This window comes from Herpailurus yagouaroundi, unplaced genomic scaffold (assembly GCF_014898765.1).
Source record: "Herpailurus yagouaroundi ecotype Mexico unplaced genomic scaffold, PumYag 569, whole genome shotgun sequence".
NCBI lineage: Eukaryota > Metazoa > Chordata > Mammalia > Carnivora > Felidae > Herpailurus > Herpailurus yagouaroundi.
The window spans coordinates 4,020,778-4,040,152 of NW_024412786.1; the positions used below are offsets into that span (position 1 = coordinate 4,020,778).

The 19,375-nt window shown below is 49.6% G+C and overlaps 1 protein-coding gene across 5 annotated transcripts in view; it reads left to right on the top strand.

Moving 5' to 3' along the window:
* KDM2A (lysine demethylase 2A) overlaps window positions 1-14,574 on the top strand; it is a 114,612-nt gene extending 100,038 nt beyond the window's left edge. For all 5 annotated transcript variants that reach the window (XM_040465761.1, XM_040465764.1, XM_040465763.1 and 2 more), the window contains 9 exons: window positions 636-719; window positions 2,179-2,448; window positions 3,005-3,136; window positions 4,895-4,984; window positions 7,140-7,852; window positions 9,574-9,737; window positions 10,246-10,404; window positions 10,972-11,187; window positions 11,612-14,574. In XM_040465761.1, the coding sequence (XP_040321695.1) occupies window positions 636-719; window positions 2,179-2,448; window positions 3,005-3,136; window positions 4,895-4,984; window positions 7,140-7,852; window positions 9,574-9,737; window positions 10,246-10,404; window positions 10,972-11,187; window positions 11,612-11,793 (2,010 nt within the window). In that variant the 3' untranslated portion in view covers window positions 11,794-14,574. The remainder of the gene's footprint in view (window positions 1-635; window positions 720-2,178; window positions 2,449-3,004; window positions 3,137-4,894; window positions 4,985-7,139; window positions 7,853-9,573; window positions 9,738-10,245; window positions 10,405-10,971; window positions 11,188-11,611) is intronic.
* Window positions 14,575-19,375: the final 4,801 nt, after the last annotated feature.

Consider the following 19,375-nt stretch of genomic DNA (forward strand, 5'->3'; position numbering starts at 1 on the left):
GTGTGTGTGTGTGTGTGTGTGTGTGTGTGTGTGTGTGTGTGTGTGTGAGAGAGAGAGAGAGAGAGAGAGAGATTAATCGATTGGTTAATTTGAAGTTGAGATTTCTGTAATCAGACTTAGAAGAACAGAGCTCTGGGTTGAATCAAGACATTAAGATTGTTGTTCTGTTCATATTATTAATTAAGTATCAGCCAGTCTTTTTTGCCACTTTGCTGAGATCTGCAAAATGAAAGCAGTACTTCTTGATAATTATCACTGGTGTTGAAAAGTTAAGGGGGCAATATAAAGTTTTACTACCGTGTATAGAACTGTGTGCCAAGTAACACTTGTCGCCCCATAGCTAGTTACTTCAGCATACGTATTAACAGTACAGTGAGTATGCAGGTACAGGGTTGGGAGCAAAGGTAAATTCAAAGTCTTGATAGTACTACGGTAGTTTGAGTTTTCTCTTTCATCTTCAATTTATTTGTTTGGCAGTGAGTCTCTAAATGAAGGGAAAACACAGCTGCCAGCCTGCCCTTCCCATGTCGCTTGTGGGGACTGAGGCTAAGTCTGGATGCTGTTGGGAGTGGTTGGCTCTTTGTTCACTGTGTCCTGCTTTTCTTCCCCCCTCTTCTATCCTATTCTGCCCTTAGATTTTGCTGGAGGAGCTTGCCAACAGCGATCCCAAGTTAGCCCTCACTGGAGTCCCTATAGTACAGTGGCCAAAAAGGGATAAGGTAAGAAACTATTGTTCTTATCTTCAGGCTGCTGAAGCATTTTGCTAGCCGACCGTCACCATTCCGGGAAGAAAAAGAACAACTAGAGGCAGACAGCTTTTGCTGCATTAATATGAACTGACAGAAAATCATTACTCAGTTCTGTTTTAACTCTTAGGTCAGGGTAATTGGCTATCTTTAGAGGTGACTCTGTTAACGGAACTATCAAACCAGAAACCTGCCTCCAGGTTTGGATGCAAAAGTGTGCATTTGTTCACCAGAATGGATCAGTTCCTAGCCTTCTGGCCCAGTGATTCGGTCATTTTCAGATATTTTTTAAAACTAGTTAAAATAATTACATACATACTCAAATGGCTGGAGTATTTCTATGATGGCCTGAGTGTACACTCAAGAGTCCCCTTCATTTGGATTTTTCAGTATCAAAAAGAGAAGGAAAGGAATCACCTGTAAGTTAATAAATTGTCAGGTATGAATTTTCATGCCTCTTCAGTTAGGTCCTGTGTAATTTTTCCCATACTGTCCTTTGTCAAGGTTATTTATCAAATAAATGTAAGGGCTAGCATTCTGATCCTGCCCATGGGTCTGGCAAATACATAGGCCCTTCTTTGGTGTTCCCCGGTTGAAATTTGCAGAGCCATCACATTCCAGGAGTGTTTAGGTGAATAGCTGTGAAAGATGTCTTAAAGAACCACTTCTTACTACCGGGGTGGAGGAGTCCCACTTGGCCTGGGCTTGACCACATGAGACTGCCTCAGAACAGTTTAGGCATCTCTGGCTGTTCAGTGTTTTGTGTCAGGAACATGTTTGAGACACCGCGGAAAAAACTGAAAGACCCAGTCCTTGTTCTTGAAAAGATCACCAGCTGGACAAATACAAGCACTAAAATTATAAACATATACCTGAGGGATGTATTTTACTGGAGTGTCTGTTATGTACCAGACTCAGAGTAAGAAAGAAATGAGCAAGATTCATCTCGCCCTCAAGTAGTTTATCGTCATCTTTAGGAGTATCTTCTGAGTAGTAATACCCAGGATAGGGAAATATTGGAGGGTCCCTGGAATGACATTTGGTACATAGAAAGCCTCAGGGAGGGGTGAATCTCACAGCTCAGCAGAGTGAGAAGGACATGACTGAAGTAGATAGCCTGAAGGGACTGGCAAACCTTGTCTTTGAAGGTAATACGTAGGTGATAAGTAGAGTAAAATCAATAAATGTTTTAGGTTTCGCAGGCCACGCGGTCTCTGTCGGCAACTTCTCCACTCTGTCACTGCAAGTGAAAGCAGCCATAGACCAGACAGAAAACAAATGAACATCATGGTACTCCAGTCAAATTTCATGTACAAACAGGCAGTGGGCAGATTTGCCCACGGGCCATAGTTTGCCAAGCCTTGTGATCTTCTACCCCCTCCAGCCCTTAAAGCTACTTGATACATTTGACCTCACCGCTTTCTCTTTCTAGCTTAAATTCCCCACCCGGCCAAAGGTGCGGGTTCCTACCATCCCCATCACAAAGCCTCACACTATGAAACCAGCTCCTCGGTTAACACCTGTGAGGCCGGCTGCTGCCTCCCCCATAGTGTCAGGAGCCCGGCGGAGACGAGTGCGCTGTCGAAAATGCAAAGCCTGTGTGCAAGGAGAGTGTGGTGTCTGCCACTACTGCAGGGACATGAAGAAGTTCGGGGGGCCTGGTCGCATGAAGCAGTCGTGTGTCCTTCGGCAGTGCTTGGCAGTAAGTGGTCTGCTGGATACAGAGCTTGGGGGAGGGGTGGTGGTGCCAAAAGGACTGAAATGCAGGTAGTAGAGGGTGGTAGAGCCTTCAGAGATGGAGAGGAGAAGTTACTCTCTCTCTCTGGCTTGCTTTGTTTTGCCCCATTTCTCTCTGAGTTCAGAAGGAAGATACCTCACACTAAAAATGATCCCGTTTAACCTTTCAGCCTTGCTCGCCCAGTTTTCAAATGAGGGAGCAGTGTTTCAAGGGCAAATCACTGCTTCTTGTCCCCTCTTTAACTGGATTAGAAAGGAAGGGCCTGGGAGGCCTGGGATAGACTGGTGAAAATAAACTGGTCTCTGTCAGTCTCTAGTTCTCAGCTGGTTCACTCTCCCTATCCTCTTTCTCATCTAGTTTTCCTACCAGAAACCTCTCTTCTCCACCTGGTTTCCTTGGTCCCTAAGTGTTCCCAGGAGAATTAGAGGAAGCAAATCACTCGTCTTCAGTTAAAGGGAAGCTAAACCGATAAGGATCTAAGTCTGCTCTTTTCTTGGTTTCTGTCTTTGTCCTCTTGTAGCCCAGACTGCCTCACTCAGTCACATGTTCCCTCTGTGGAGAGGTGGATCAAAATGAGGAGACACAGGACTTCGAGAAGAAACTTATGGAATGCTGTATCTGCAACGAGATTGTTCATCCTGGCTGCCTCCAGGTGAGGAGAGGCCAAAGGGGCCCCTAAGGTCTCAGGTACTGAGTGGAGCAGAGGAGGGTGGGAATCCCCGATCTGGACCATCAGCAATGGGCTATGTAGTGGTCTAACATCTGTCCTTGATTCATGGTCTACACTGTGTGTCAGCCACTGGCTCGACCCTGAGGACAGTCTCGGACACAGAATAATAGTCCCGTTCCCTGCCCTCATGGAGCTTGCGGTCTGGCCTCCATAGAGTGTGTTTGGAGTCCCCAGGCCATCATGGAACTGCCTGGTCTATTTGGGAATGCCTTGTGCCTTTAAGCATCTCTCCTGTGTACTTGACTGTATCTCTGGATGTCAGTTCCTGAAAGATGGTTTAGAGTAATAGTATCAGCTAACGTTTAATGAGTGTATCAGGCTTGGTTCACACTTGAGGGCCTTTAAGAAAAAATGATAGAGGTTGTGCCTGGGTGGCTCAATCAGTTAAGCATCTGACTCTTGGTTTTGGCTCAGGTCATGATGTCACAGATTGGGAGTTCAAGTAAAAAAAAAAGAGAAAATGATAGAGGGGCACCTGAGGTGGCTCAGTCGGCTCAGGCTATGATCCCAGGGTCGTGGGATCAAGCCCCGAGTCCAGCTCTGCACAGAACGTGGAGCCTGCTTAAGATTCTTTCCCTCTCTCTCTCCCTCTCTCCCTCTCTCTCTCTCTCTCTCTCTCTCCCCACCCCCCCTCTCTCTCTGCCACTCTTCACCTGCTCATGTGTGTGCTCGCTCGCTTTCTCTAAAAAAAATCTTAAAAGGAAAGAAAAAGTGATAGGGAAGCTGATACAGTCTTTAGGAGGTAGCATCAAATCTTTAAGCATGGGCCCTAGGCCTAAGTATGCGCCAGAGCTCCTTAAGTGATACTAATATGTGGCTGGGGTGGACAACCATTGTTTGATATGCATTCTCTTGTTTACATCTTTTAAGATAGCCCTGTGAAGTTGGATCTACCCTGTTTCTTCATTCTTTAAAGGGCATTGGTGCTGGTACTTTGTCGATTTTTCCAAAGGTGTCAGCTATATCATGACTGCCACCTGGCTGACAATGATTGTAAGATACGGTTAATTGTGAGAAGCAGCTCAATTTTAGAAATATTCAAATGTGAAAAAAATATGCATCTTAAGATCAGTAAAATTAAGGTATCCTCTCCATGCTGATAAACGAAGCATTTACTATATGTCAAGCTTTTATCTAAACACGTTATTTAACAAGTAATTCATTTAATCCTCACCACACCCTTATAGGAGTATTTATGTGCACTGTACAGTTGAGAACAGAGTCACAGAGACTAGGCTACAGTCTCTGAACCCAAGCAATCATAATTACTATGCCCCGCTATCAAGATGAGGTCTGGCACCATTCCGAATAGTGTGGTCAGTTCCTTTAGCAGAGAGGCATGAGATGCTCAAGAAATAAATGTGTCGGGAAAGATACATATAGAAGTCTGCAGACCCCAGATTGACGCAGACTCTTGGGAATCTCCTCGTGGAATCTAACTTTGATCAAGTAACCAAGAGTGAAGGTGACCAGTCTCCTAGTGGCTAGGAGTGGGGCTGAATGACTCTTGGTTTTTCTCCCCGATGGGCCGATGTGTTTACAAATGGGTAAAACTTCCAGGTTCTTCCCAACCATGTGGCTGTTATTGTTTGATAAAGGAGCCTTAAGAAACAGGCTTTTTTTTTTTTTTCTTTTTTTTTTTGAATGAGACAGATTTTTAACATCCCTGTCTTCCTCTAGATGGATGGAGAGGGATTGCTTAATGAGGAATTGCCAAATTGCTGGGAGTGTCCAAAGTGCTACCAGGAGGACAACTCAGAGAAAGCCCAGGTAAGGAAGCTTTATCCAGACTGCACCGGAGAAGAAAAGAAACGTCCAGCTTAGGGGATGGCTAGAGTCTGTTTGCCTTTGCGTCTTTGTTCACATGGTTTTTCTGACCATGGAGGTGATTTTATATTTTGTTTGATAACTTTTTTTTACCCCCTCTTCGGTTAATTATTTGGTTTTCTTTTGTTTGAGTTTTTGTGTTACTGAATATTGTTCCACTTGGGGTCTGCAAATTGCTGAGGTCCTCTTACACTCTGAGACCCTAGAAAAAGAGGCAGCATAGCTAGGCTGTGTGAGGAGGGCAGTGAGGCGAGCACGGTTGCTCCTGAGGAATGACACTAGAGGGAAGGCAGTGACCTGAGGCAGCTAGTAAATACAGTGGTGTGCCGGAGTTTCCAGTTAAGCTGGCTCACATTTTTGTCCTCTTCACCTTTATGGCCCTACAGAAAACCCTACCCTTGTGCCCTGCAAGGGGACCCGTACCATGACCTTGGCCCTGAGTAGCTGACATTGCTGGCCCGATGGGTAATACCAAAGGGCCAAGAGGACTCTGGTTGATCAGGCCAGGAGGAATAAGACCTGTTGAGGGCACAGACAGAGGAGGCAGCTGGCCTAGTGGCAGCCATACAGGCACAGTGGTCTCCTCCAGGCGCATTGCACAGGAGTAGGGACAAGTTTCCTGGTCTGTCTGTTTCTTCCCACTTGGGTACTGAGGTGACTGAATTTTCATTCTATATATGTTTGAAGGGCAGGGATTTCTAGAGTGGACTAGTGCTGAAGTTCTCCTTATCCCAAGTTCTTAAACTAGGGGTTCTTAAACATTTTCTCTTCATTGACGACAGCGGAGGCAGTAGTGGTGGTGTTTGCCTCCCTGCCACAGCAGGTAGGGGGACAGATGCCTCATTTTATCTTTTTTAAGTTTATTTATTTTGAGAGAGAGGGAGAGAGCACATGTGTGCACACAAGTTGGAGAGGGGCAGGGGGTGGGGGGGAGGGAGAGAATCCCAAGCAGACTCCGTGCTGTGAACACAGAGCCTGACGCAGGGCCCAAACCCATGAACCATGAGATCATGACCTGAACCGAAACCAAGAGTCAGATGCTTAACTGACTGAGCCACCCAGGTGCCCCAGGTGGCTGTATGTTAGTATTGCCTTCTTGCATTGCAAAAGCCAGCACCCACAAGGTAGTCATTCTCTTCCAACCACAGTGCCCTATGAATGTAGAGGAAAGGGAGCAGGCTTGTTGCTGAGGGTCAGAAACCATCTCCTTGAGGAAAATGTGAACCACTGCTCACTGATCCCTAGTGGAACACTGGTTCAGCCTCATCACGGCGGAGTCATGGTGGCCCCAGAAGGAGACAAGTGGCGTAGGATGAGGTCGTGGACCTTTACGGAATGTCAGCTTCACTGAACCAAAATTCCTCTTTTTCATCCAGAGTAGATTCCTTTGGAGCAGGGTGGTTCCTCAGAGGTTCTCATTCTCTGCTTTATATTCCATGCAGTTGGTCTCTAAGGATAGGGTAGGGTGCTGAGTGGAAGAAGCAGCCTGGTGGAGTCCAGCTCAGACACCAGTGGAGCTAAAAGTGGTGTTTACTTCTGTCAGATTCTGCGTTCTAGTTTAAATGGTATATGTAGGCTGCTTTTCTTCTACCACAGGCATCTCTCTTCTATCAAAAGCATCTCCTGGGTGAAGGAGTTAAATTAGAGATAGAACTAAAAACGGTCAGATTGCATAGGGGTAAAGTTGTGGCCTCTTTAAAGGGTATCTTTATCCAGGGAATTATAATCCAGAAATTGGGGCAAGAGATGAATAAGGTGGGCTGTGGAATCGTGCAGCCCAAATTTGGATCTCACTCCTCTATACTTGAACACAAACCTTTTTGTCACAGGTAGATTTCCCAAGTGACCTATTTTAAGGGTTTTGTTCTGTAATCAGCTTTCTCGGCACAGACTTGAGCTCGGTTGCTGATCGAGGCAGATTGCAGACTAGACTCTGAGGAGGTGACCACCCTGTAGCATGTAGGTACCCCTTTCCCCATAGAAGAGCGGTGACCTGTCTTCTCTCTAGTCTCCTGAGAGCAGTAGTGAGGCTCACCCCGTAAATGTAGAGGGTTTTGGAGAAAGCACTGATGTGGCTCTTTGGGGGCCTGTTTTGCAGAAGCGGAAAATGGAAGAGAGTGATGAAGAATCCGTGCAAGCCAAAGTCCTGCGGCCCCTGCGGAGCTGCGACGAGCCCCTCACGCCCCCGCCTCACTCACCCACTTCTATGCTACAGCTCATCCATGACCCGGTTTCCCCTCGGGGTATGGTGACTCGGTCATCCCCTGGGGCTGGCCCCAGCGACCACCACAGTGCCAGCCGGGATGAGCGCTTCAAACGGCGGCAGTTGCTGCGGCTGCAGGCCACAGAGCGCACCATGGTACGGGAAAAGGAGAACAATCCCAGCGGCAAAAAGGAGCTGTCTGAAGTTGAGAAAGCCAAGATCCGGGGATCGTACCTCACTGTCACGCTACAGAGGCCCACCAAAGAGCTCCACGGGACATCCATTGTGCCCAAGCTGCAGGCCATCACGGCCTCCTCTGCCAACCTTCGCCATTCCCCCCGCGTGCTAGTACAGCACTGCCCAGCCCGAACCCCCCAGCGTGGGGATGAGGAGGGGCTGGGGGGAGAGGAGGAGGAAGAGGAGGAGGAGGAGGAGGAAGATGACAGTGCAGAGGAGGGGGGTGCAGCCAGGCTGAATGGCCGGGGCAGTTGGGCTCAGGATGGAGACGAAAGCTGGATGCAGCGGGAGGTCTGGATGTCTGTCTTCCGCTACCTCAGCCGCAGAGAACTTTGTGAATGTATGCGAGTGTGCAAGACGTGGTATAAATGGTGAGCAGGGATACAGGGATCAGGAATAGGGGTATGGGAGCAGGTGGCAGGTTTTCCATAAGAGAACTGCATGCGTCCTGGCATCTGGAGGCTTGCTGGGTCTTAAAGGATTGAATCCACTCTGTCTGTTCCCTAGACAGTGGGTCCTGTTATAGATGTGGCCAGTCGTGCCTATAGGTGTGGCCCTTCAGGGAAATGTGGCCCTTTGCTTCCTCTCCCTGCTCCAACTTTTCCCATCTCTCTTTTTACTGAACATATGAAACTGATCTGGGGGATGGATTTATATAGTTTGTGCTAAAACTTCAGTCCACAGAGCTGCGACGGTTTTCCCCCTCAAGTAAGCTGCACTCATCACACATCTGTTGAGAGCCTGTGATGATGTGATGGTCACTGTTATTGGTGACACAGATGACTGCTTTTAAGCCCCTGCCTCAATTACCTCTCCATCTAATGAAAGGGGTGGACATGCTTTTCAAAAAATTTGAATGTTTCCACAGTTTTCCAGTTGTTTGTTCTTATCCCAATAAGATCTACCATTTCTTCTCAAAAGGGTGATGCTTGGACCACTGGCATTACCTGGGGTCATGTTAGAAACGCAGATTCTCAGGGTCCGTTTCAGTATGGCCTGAGTCAGAGCTTTGGGGGTGGAGCCAAGCAAACTGTTTTTAACACTTTTTCCAGGGGCTTCTGATACACTGCTCTATCATAAGCAGCTTGTTTCTGCCATAGAAGTCTTATGTGCCACTGGTGAAATATTTTCAGTCTTTAAATAAAGACCTCATTCTTTACAAACACTAGTTTTATTTCCCAAATCTGAATTAATATGTGATCTACCCAAATTCTCCTAATATTTTCTCTTTGTAGAGCTAGTGGGCCTGCCTGGCTCTATTCCTCAGTTTCCAGGCTGAGCCACATAAGACTGCCATTATGTGCTGTCTCCCCTTCCCCTGCCAACCAGACTCTGAGCCGGGCTGGGAGGCAGGGGCTGTAAAATATTAAACAGAAGCCTGCATGTTGCAGTGCTATTTGTGGCCTGTGGACTGTAGATTGCAGTGGAAAGGCAGGCCTTTCGCTTTCAGTTCTGGCCTGGACTGGACCAGAAAATATAAAGATAGCCCTGAGGCAGAAACGCAAGATGGGAAGAAGACTCTCCAGGCCCGATAATAAAGAGCCTCTTTCTGCCTGATACAGTAGTGGGCTCTTTCTAGAGCTTAAAGGAGGACTGACTGTAGATATGCTGAGGAACGCCTGCATCTCAGGCAGCTGGGTATGACTGACAAAGGAGAGAAATGAAGGCAAGCCTAAGGCTTCAGGCAGCAGGAAGTCAATTTTTTAAATAATTCCTTATGTACACTTTGGTGGGAGCCATACCATTTTAATGCACATGAGAGAGTATAGTATACTGTTTGTCGTGTGTTCCTAACCACTGCGCTGTATTCCCAGCCCTTCCACAGTAAATCGGTGAACTGGTCAAGTTGCCTATTACTTAACCTGTAGGGCTGCCATAGAGGACAGGCCCTTTTGTCTGAGGATTAAAAAAACAAAAACAAACAAAAAAACCCCAGCAGGGCATGATCCTTGTCTGCTTATAGAAGAACCTGGGGAGGGTGACACTCCAGGTGCTCTGTGTTTTCTAGAAGCCTGCAGTACCCTTTGATGGGAGCTCCTCTGACAAGGAGTATCACGTTATTGACGGCTAGTGTTCTCTCCTTCTGTCACAGGTGCTGCGACAAGAGACTTTGGACAAAAATTGACTTGAGTAGGTGTAAGGCTATTGTACCCCAGGCCCTCAGTGGCATCATCAAGAGGCAACCAGTTAGCCTGGACCTCAGTTGGACCAACATCTCCAAAAAACAACTGACATGGCTCGTCAATAGACTGCCAGGTGAGCAGGCAGGGAAAGCTGAGTTACAGGCAGTGCTTAAAACTGCTTTAGGGCAATTTAGGGCAACAGTCCCATTCCATTGTTGTCTTTCTGCTTAACAAGGGATTCACCCAGGGCCACCTTAACTGCCAGTCCCCAGGCGGCACCCCAGACTAGCTGGACTAGCCAATCATTGCCCCGGACAATGAAGAGAATGGGTCTTCTCAACACAACCACTGAAGAGATTTGAGTAAGATGTTGCCATGATCAGCCCCTTAGAATGCTTTGTTCCCCTCAGCATTTTGAGGTCTTGGGAAGACAGTGTCTCGCATACTACATTGCTCCTGTAGGAACTAAGTAATTGGTTTTACCACCAAAGCTAGAAAATGTCATATAGGAGACCATAGGAATTTTTGAACTGGATTTCTAGACTGAGAATCCATTTTACCGTGGTCACATCAGCTCGTTGTTGAGGCTTTGGATGTGCTGATAGAGTATACGATTGCATGTCTGTTTCTTCCCGCTGCAGGACTGAAAGACCTCCTCCTAGCAGGCTGTTCCTGGTCTGCAGTCTCTGCCCTCAGCACCTCCAGCTGCCCCCTTCTCAGGACCCTTGATCTTCGGTGGGCAGTGGGAATCAAGGACCCTCAAATTCGGGACTTGCTGACTCCACCGGCTGATAAACCAGGTGTGCTCTGGGCCTGACTTCTCTGTGGTCACCTGAGGGTAGCTTTGTCTTTCGACAGGCTTTGTCCTCAGAAACTAAAAAAGTGTTACAAATGATGCTGTGGATGAGTGCAAATGGAGAACAGAGCAATGGACTCAAGGTTAGCTATTTACAGCCAGTTACCTGCCTGCAGATAAAGGAGGGGCTACTCCGTCTCAGGGGTATTGGAGTTTGGGGCCCAGAGAGTATAATCCTGAGGAAGGCCGGGAAGGCTTCATGGTTGAGGTGGAACATTAAAAGCTGTTTGCATTATGGTCTAAAAAAGTGTGGGAGTGTGGAAAGGGGTGGAGCATTCCACACATACCCTTTTGCTCTATAAGTGAGGCATAATCTAGCAGCTGGGAAGAAAGAAAACGTGTCTGGTTTCCTAGAAACTGCCCCCACACACTGCTCACTACAGGCAGGGCTGGGTGTGGGCAGTTCGCTCAACCGCTTCAAGAAGGCCTGGCCAGGAAGGAGCTGAAGCTGCCTGAGGCTTTGGAGCTGGACCAGAGTTAAGAGTTTTGACCTAGGTTCTTTTCTGTGCAGGTCAGGACAATCGCAGCAAGCTCCGGAACATGACTGACTTCCGGCTGGCAGGCCTTGACATCACAGACGCCACGCTTCGCCTCATCATTCGCCACATGCCCCTCCTTTCTCGACTCGACCTCAGTCACTGCAGCCACCTGACAGATCAGTCCTCCAATCTGCTCACCGCTGTCGGGTCTTCCACTCGCTACTCCCTCACAGAGCTCAACATGGCAGGTATGCTGCTGTGATGTTTCATGACAGACGGTACCCCGTGCTTCCTGGAGGGCCCAGCCCTCCCTGGAACTTGACCAGTAAAACAGTGAACTTGGGTCTGTTGACTGAACTGTGTTAACTCGTTTCCTCACACCTGAACAAGGACTCTGATTTCTCGCTCTCTGTTTTAACCGATGGGGGTGGAGGCCCAAGTAGTTGTCAGGTGCCTAAGGTCATGGCCAACTGCCAGCCACAGCCTGGTCAGCTTTCCAGTGCAGGGAGTGAGGCATCAGGGGGCACTTCCCGTCTCTGAGCCAGGTAGTTACAAGACACAGAGGGCTTTTGCTGAGCATTTTAAAGGAAAGAGCGGAGGAATCGAGCGGCAGAGGCAGGCGCCTGTGGCAGTATGTACCCAGCATTGTCCTCGTTGTCACTTTCCCCACAGGTTGCAATAAATTGACAGACCAGACCCTGATCTACCTACGGCGCATCGCCAATGTCACCTTGATTGACCTTCGAGGATGTAAGCAGATCACTCGAAAAGCCTGCGAGCACTTCATCTCAGACTTGTCCATCAACAGTCTCTACTGCCTGTCTGACGAGAAGCTGATACAGAAGATCAGCTAAAACACACACAGCCCAGACTGAACAGGAAACCGATCTTCCCCTGACTCCCCAGCCAGGAGAGCCTCTCTCCCCGACCCTGCACGGGCTCTGAGGCCAGCGTCACACTCCCTCTCTGCTCTCCTGTCCCTTGAGCCCTTTCCCTACAGGCTGGGCAGAGAGGGTGGTAGACACCAGGCTTACCTGCCTGCTCCTCTCCCTCCTAAGGAGAAAGGAGTAGCAAGCAAATTGATCCGAATCCGAGGGGAAAGCACAGGCTCTGTGCTGTCAAGGTGCCTGCTCGCTTGCTCGCCTGCCCGCCCGGCCGCTCACTCACCGGCCAGGAGGCCAGGCTCTCAGTTTGGGGTGTCTGTGCAGCCGTCATCTGTGCTGGGCCCTGGGGCCCTTCTCCCCATCCACGGTCCCCAGCCGTGCCTGGTTCTGAGCAAATTTCCAGGGAAGAAAGCGGCCCTGTCTCCATGGCCAGGTTCTCCTCGTGGTGTCCAGTGCGTGTCTCTCCTCTACCACACTCTCCCCGCGTATGCAGGAGGGGCCAGCAGCAGCCCCGGGAAGGCTAGACCCGTGCTGATCATACTGGTGCTGTTGAGGTGTCTAAAACCTCTCATCCGTGTCCACGCTCTCCCCCTCCCTGTAGCTTGATCCTGTCCGATGCTCGTGGTGGTTCACGTAATGAGGTTACCCCACCCCAGACTTGCCCGCTAGTCTCTACGAGGTCCTTGTTGCACTTATCGGGGTTGAAGCTCTTCAGAGGAGCCGGAACTGTGTACCCCAGGGACACCCCCATTTTATTGCTTCCTAGGCAGATTCTGAGACAGGCACCATCTCCTTGTTCCCCTCCCTCGTTAGCCTCCCACTGCCCTTTCCACATGTTCCTCCTTCCTGCCTGGACAGGACTTTCCCAGGATGCGTGTCCTCAGAGGGAGCAGCCGATATCCCCCGGCTGGGGAGAGCAGAGAGCTGGGCTCGGTCCCACCTGCCTCCCAGCAGGCTCTGGGTCTCCAGTGGGTGTAGCCCCCAGAGCCCAGGCCTGTGTTTAGCCCCAGTGGCTCACTGATCTGGCACCTTGTGGGGGGGAGGGGGGTCCTGCTTTGAAGCCAGTCACCTGCCCTCTGCCTGCAGCCGTGGAAGGGGGTGTGCATGTGCCTCTGTGTGTGTGGCTGAGTGTATTACACGTGTGTGTGGAGGGAGGGAGGGAGGGGAGCATGGTGTCTCCCACCCCACCGCCCTGTGTTGAGCCCCATCAGCTGCCCCCTTTTACTTTGCATTGAACGGCCTGTCCAAAGATCCTCTCTCTAGGGCAGCAGAGAGCTTTTTGCACTTTAAAAAAAAAAAAAAGGAAAGAAAGGTCGGAATTTCTTTTGGGTCAATATTTAAGTGTGTGAGGAGATGCTCAATAGCAGCAGCCTGTGGCAAGAGCTTATAAAGGACGGATGCGGATTTGCACTCTGCTCCCCACCTGTGAGGATAGCGATAGCACAACCTTGCCCCGCCTTCTCGTCCTCCGGCCCCTCCCTTCCTGGCCCCTTTCCTGCAGCCCAGCCTCGGGCTCCCCTCCTCCCAAAACCCTCCAGGGGGAGGAAACCCTACAGGGGAGGGGGAGGGGACGGAGCCCAGGCCCCGGGGGTCTGAAACGTGAGCCACCTTGAGGAGAGACGCCAACTGCACACTCGCCACTTCCAAAGCAATAGAGGCAGAGGGGCCCCCTCTTTGCCACCTAGCCCAGCTTCGACCCTGGCATTGACTGGCCTCCTGAGAGAAAACTGGGTCCTGGTAAGGGGTGGCATTGTGTCTGTTTCTTCCAATCTGCTGATTCTCTTGGCTGCTCCTTAAAAGCAGCAGTCTGCTCCCACGACCCTCTGCCCCTTCCATCGGTCTCCAGGCCCCAGTAACCTGGGGCTGAAACTTTGAGGAAATGCCAGTGACTTATTCCAGAGTGCCTCAGTTAGGGGAACTTCTCTGTAAAGAACCCTGGGTATTGAGCAAAAACCTTATTAATATTATTGTTAATGACCTATAATTGGAAGCTTCCTGCCTTTTTTTGGTTGCTCCTGTGGAAAGTACTGAAAAGATTGTTTTGTTTTGTTGTCTTTTTATAAAAGGGGAGGTGGAGAGACCCCCTCAGAGCAGGGATTGTGCCGGGAGAGTGCCTCTGACTTTGGGACATTTCATCCACAGAAATTTCCAAGCTGATGGTTTGGGTTTTTTGGGGTTTTGGTTTTAATTTTTGTTTGTTTTTGGTTTGGAAAAACAAGCATTTTTACCGTGCACGTAAATTGGTCAGCAGGAAAGGGAGCCCAGGAGGGCAGCAGTTGGACCTATGCCCTTGCCGGGTTTCCTTTATCTCTGGGACTGGAAGGGGGGAAACGGTTTTTAGAGGTGAGGGTTGGTCCGTGTGGAGGACAGAAATGTCTCTGGGGACAGAGGATCCCGGGAGTCCCATCGCATTTCCTGCAATCTGCTCTGAGATGTGGCCTTGCCAGGAGAGCCTGCCCTCCTCAGACCGCAGGGCCAGACACCCCGCCTCCATCTTTCCGAGCACCGGGGCGAAAAACCACAAAGGAAAGGAAGAAAATTTATATATATATAATATAAAATCACTTGGTGATTAAAAAAATAACTGCTCCATAAATAAAACTCCTAAAGTCACTATGTTTAAAGGGTTTGGTTGTGTTTTTTTGTTTTTCGGAGAAATATTGTAAATATATATTTTTTGTTGCTGATTTAGAGTCAATCTCCAATGTTGTGCTAAAAATTTTAAATTAAATGTAAGCATTAAGGGGGCAAGTCCTGCTATCTCATTTGACACATGGGGGTTATTTTGGGCCAGGGAAGGAGGGAACCTAGTTGGACTTTTGTTTTCTAAACGTTCTCCACTATTGGTTTTAGAAAGAGCAAGGACCTCTTTCCTCTGACACGTGGGAATGGGAGATATTTGTGTAATAAAATTTTTAAAAGACAAAAAAAGAAATAGACTCCGATGGGAAATATTTTGATTTGGGTTTTGGGGGTTGTTTTTTTTTTTTTGTTTTGGTTTTTTTTGGGGGGGTTTGTTTTGTTTTTTTAATAAAAAGGTTTTAAAAACAAAAACAAAAACAAAACCTTTTCTGCCTTGGTGTGTGTGTGCGTGAAAGAGAAGGTCGTGCAGGCTCTGGTGCTGGAGGCCAAGGTTGCCTGCTTCATTCCTCTGAGCAGAAGCAGCAGAACTGCTATGCGCCTGTAGTACTTTTTTTTTTTTTTTCCTTTTATGACAGAAAGCAGTACTTGCTTCTAGAAACACCATGATACTTTACTTCATCAAGGTGAACTTTTTGATGGATGTGAAAATGATCCCCTGCAGTCCCCCTGCCTCTCCCATGGTGCTGTCCTGAGGCGGCCTGGGGATTTCTAATCTTGCCATCTCTGGAGATTCGAGGCCAACCTCCATCCACTAAAGCTGCAGAACAGGCCCTTCGACACTGCCTGCTCAAGGTCACCGAGCAAGGTCTGGGCCAGACAGGCTCCAGTCAGCATTTGTGCCACTGCATCCTGCTCCTTCTCATCACTTGGCTTGTTGAGTACGAGCTCGAAGCCTTTAGCCAGCGTGCCAGGTGCTGCCAGCCGACTGCCTCCTCGCCCCGATTGTGGCATCTCAGGAGAGCTGAACCCCCATCTGGGAAGTCCTTCCTCCCACCACGATCTTCAAGGGAGTGGGGAGTCCCTGCTCATCCTATTCCCAAGCTGACAGTTAATGACCATCTACAATTCTGCACGTTCTAGAAAAGGACAGGGTCTTGGACAAGGAGCTGATTTCATGTTGGTTTCCTGAGGACGGATATGGATGTGGCCATGTTTGGATGTTGCCAGAGCAGGGGGAGGAACGGTGTCAGTTTTGCGTCCTAGCCATCTCGGAAACCCATCTGCCTCTCGCTTATCTCATCTCTGCCACCCTACTCAAAGCCACCATTGTCTGGAACCTTGACCACAGCATGAGCCTCCCAGCCTCCACTCCAACCCCTGTCCTCCATGTTGCAGCCAGAACATTTTCCTTAAAAGACCAATTTGACTACTTTGATTAAAACCCATTTAGTGTGTTTCTCAGGATAAAGGCCTCAGTTTCCTCACTCAACATTTGCCCTTCCTTCTCCTCTCCACCCATACCTAACTATTCAGTCCCACCCTCCTTGGGCCTTTGCTGTTCCCACTGCTGGTGCACCTGCCTCAGTTTATCTACTACTTCCTCTGGGAAGCCACCGTCCCTCCTGTTCAAGACTGGGTCATGTGCTCCCACAGGACCCTACTAGCTTTGGGGATGCAGAGGTCATCTCCCCAGCTAGCCGGGAAGCTCCACGAGGACAGAGAGGACTCTGTGTTGCTCACATCGTCCACGGTGGCTGGTGCAGAGCTTGGCACCTAATAGGTGACGTTCCCAACAGCTCGGATCCCCAGAGGCCCATCCCTCCCCAGTGCAGTCCATCTGTTGCCATGTTCTCAAACTTCACTTTTTCCATTACCTCATACATCTTTACCCTTCTTTCACGTGCTAATGCTACTAGCCTCTTCGGGGGGGGAGGGGGGGTGGCTCTATCCAATATAGCCTGCATTCATCTATGAATTAATCTTCCTCAGATGCACACAAAAAAACTTATGTAATCCTCCAGGGTCATATCTAAACTCAGTAAACTCATCCTGCTACTGGCATCTATAAAATGGGAAGCACCATGGTTGGCACACGGTAGGTGCTTCTAAGACACCTTGAACGACAACTTGTGTTTAAAACGTTCTACCCTCTGGGCGCCTGGATGGCTCAGTCAGTTAAGCTTCCAACTCTTGGTTTTCCCTCAGGTCATGATCTCGTGGTTCCTGGGGTGGAGCCCCACATCAGGGTCTGTGCTGACAGCATGGAACCTGCTGAGGATTCTGTCTCCCTCTCTCTCTGCCCCTCCCCTGCTCGCTCGTTCTCTGTCCCAAAAGAATAAACGTTAAAAAAAAAAAAAAAAAAAAAAAAGATGTGCTACCCTCACTGCAACTATGAAAATCTTCCTTCAAACATCTCTTCCTCCAGAAGCCCTTCCCATTTCCCCTCCAATCAAAAAGGATTAACCTGGACATTCTGTGCCTTTGGCAGACCACAAGAGTATAGTGAAAATAGCTGGCACCTAGTGGGCCTTACTATGTGTTGGCCACCGTTCTAAGCACTTACATGTAGTTACTCCTATAATCCTCACAGCAAGCATACCATTATTATCGTCATTTTATTTTTTTTTTAATTTATTTGAGAGAAGAGAGGGCATGCGTGTGTGCACGTGCGCACACTCGAGGCGGGCGGGGGGGGGGGGGAGCGCAGAGAGAGAGAATCCCAAGCAGGCTCGGCAGTGTCAGCGCAGAGCCCCACGTGGGGCTCAGTCTCAGGAACCGTGAGGTCATGAGCTGAGCTGAAATCAAGAGTCGGACGCTTAAACAACTGAGCCGGGTACCCAGGCACCCCTATCCTCATTTTAAAGGTGAGCAACTGGGTAATAAATATTGAACAACTTAGCTGAAGTGTCTTGGCTAATAAAACCAACCTTAAGACTAGCCCCTGAGTCAGCCCTATCCACCTAGTTCCCTAGCCTCTCTGTGTACACATGATGCCATTTCATTCTCACACCCCAGCCCAGGGGACAGGTGTCCTCATTCTATACATGACAAAGCCAAAACTCAGAGAGGTGAAGTGAGGGCCCTGGGGTCAGCAGCAGAGCTGGGATGTATGTGAACACTGAGCCAGGAACTACTGCCTTTGCTGCAGCTCTCCCGTGCCCCTCTGAGCAACCACCCCTCTCCCGTGGCTCCTTGAACTCCTTGGGTGAGGGGGGGCGGGGGTTAGCCTTAAGTAGCTCAACACACCCTCATCTGTACCAGGAATGGTGGGATAAGGGCATTTACTGAGCGTAATGAAAGGTGGGTGTATGGGAGGGGGAGGCAGGACTGACTTCATGGGTAAGTGACCTACACTGTTACAGGGCCCTGTACTCAGGACCCCCACACTCGGTTCCTCAGTTTAATGTTCTGCCATTGCCATCTTGAATTCTTTTTAAAATGTTTAGAGAGAGAGACAGAGAGAGAGAGAGAGAGAGAGGGAGAGAGAGAGGATCTGAAGCAGGCTCCTCGCTCACAGCGCAGGGCTCGAACTCACAAACCATGAGATCATGACCCAAGCTGAAGTTGGACACCTAACAGACTGAGCCACCCAGGCGTCCCTTTTTTTAAAACCTTGAAATCTTTTGTGTTTTCTTTCATTTATTTTTGAGAGAGAGAGAGAGAGAGAGAGAGAGAGCATGAACAGGGGAGGAGCAGAGAGAGAGGGAGACAGAATCCGAAGCAGACTTCAGGCTCTAGGCTGTCAGCACAGAGCCCGACATGGGGCTCCAACCCATGACCCGTGAGATCACGACCTGAGCCGAAGTTGGACGCTTAACTGACTGAGTGCCCCTTTTTCTTTCTTCCTTCCTTTCCTTCCTTTCTTCTTTCTTTCTTTCTCTTTCTCTCTCCCTTTTTCCTTCCTTCCTTCTTTCTAGCTTGAAATCTTAATAATTTTTAAACAAGGGGCTCCGCATTTCATTTGCACAATAGGTACATGTATATAGCTAGTCAGGGGGCGGAGGAGGAGGAACAATCCTAGCTCTCCTCCTCCCTCCCAGGCCAGTTCTGTGCTAAGTGCCACTTGCGAGGCAACAGAGTAGGCCTGGCAGTTGCTGGCTGGGGAGACCCGTCCTACCTCCACCTTCCCAGGTACCCAGGCCTGGAAGGAAAAGCTCAGAGCTGACACCCTAGTGGGCAGGAAAGTGAGAGCAGGCACCTGAGTTTGCTCTCAGCCTAGTGCTGTGACCCAGTTTCTGCCTCTGCCAAATACCCGTTCCAGAGAGTTACGGCGGACACGAAGGTCCAGCTGCCGTCCCCCCAGAGTGTGTCATGAGAGTGCTGAGATGGCAAAACAGGAGGAACAGAAGCAGAAAGAGACACAGAGGGAAAACACCCCAAATGATCCAGAAAAGGAAAGGCAGAGAAAGAGGGAGAGAGAGGGAAAGGGAAGAAAAAAAATGAGAGAAAAGAGGCCACAGAGGATGCCTAGAGGGAGATCCAAGTGAGGTCCAAATACTCCACATGTGACCATGACCACTCAGCAAGCCATTTCCCCGAGCGCACCACTGCACGCACTGCATCTTCGTTAATCCTCAAAGCAATCCCGTGAGGTCAGGCTGGGAGGGCAAGGCCCAGAGACGTTAAGTAACTGGCCTGGGGCACCCAGCCAGGGCACTACGAGGTGACACTAGCATTCGACCCCAAGTCTTTTCCACACACATCCTCCCTTTCCCGGACACTGCAAGTACCGCTGGCCACAGCGTGGAGATGACGAGGGCCAGCGTGGCCGCGCTTCGTACACTTACACGCGGGCCAGACGCGTCCAGGGACAGACGCGCCCAGGGACAAACGCGCTCGCCGCGATCACGGCGTGCTTCCGCGCCAGGAGGAGCAAGGGACGCCGGCGCGCACGCGCGCTAGAGAAGGACGGGTGCGCGGCGCCGCCGAGGCCGGGGAGGGGCGGGGCGGGGCCACGGGCCGGGGCGGG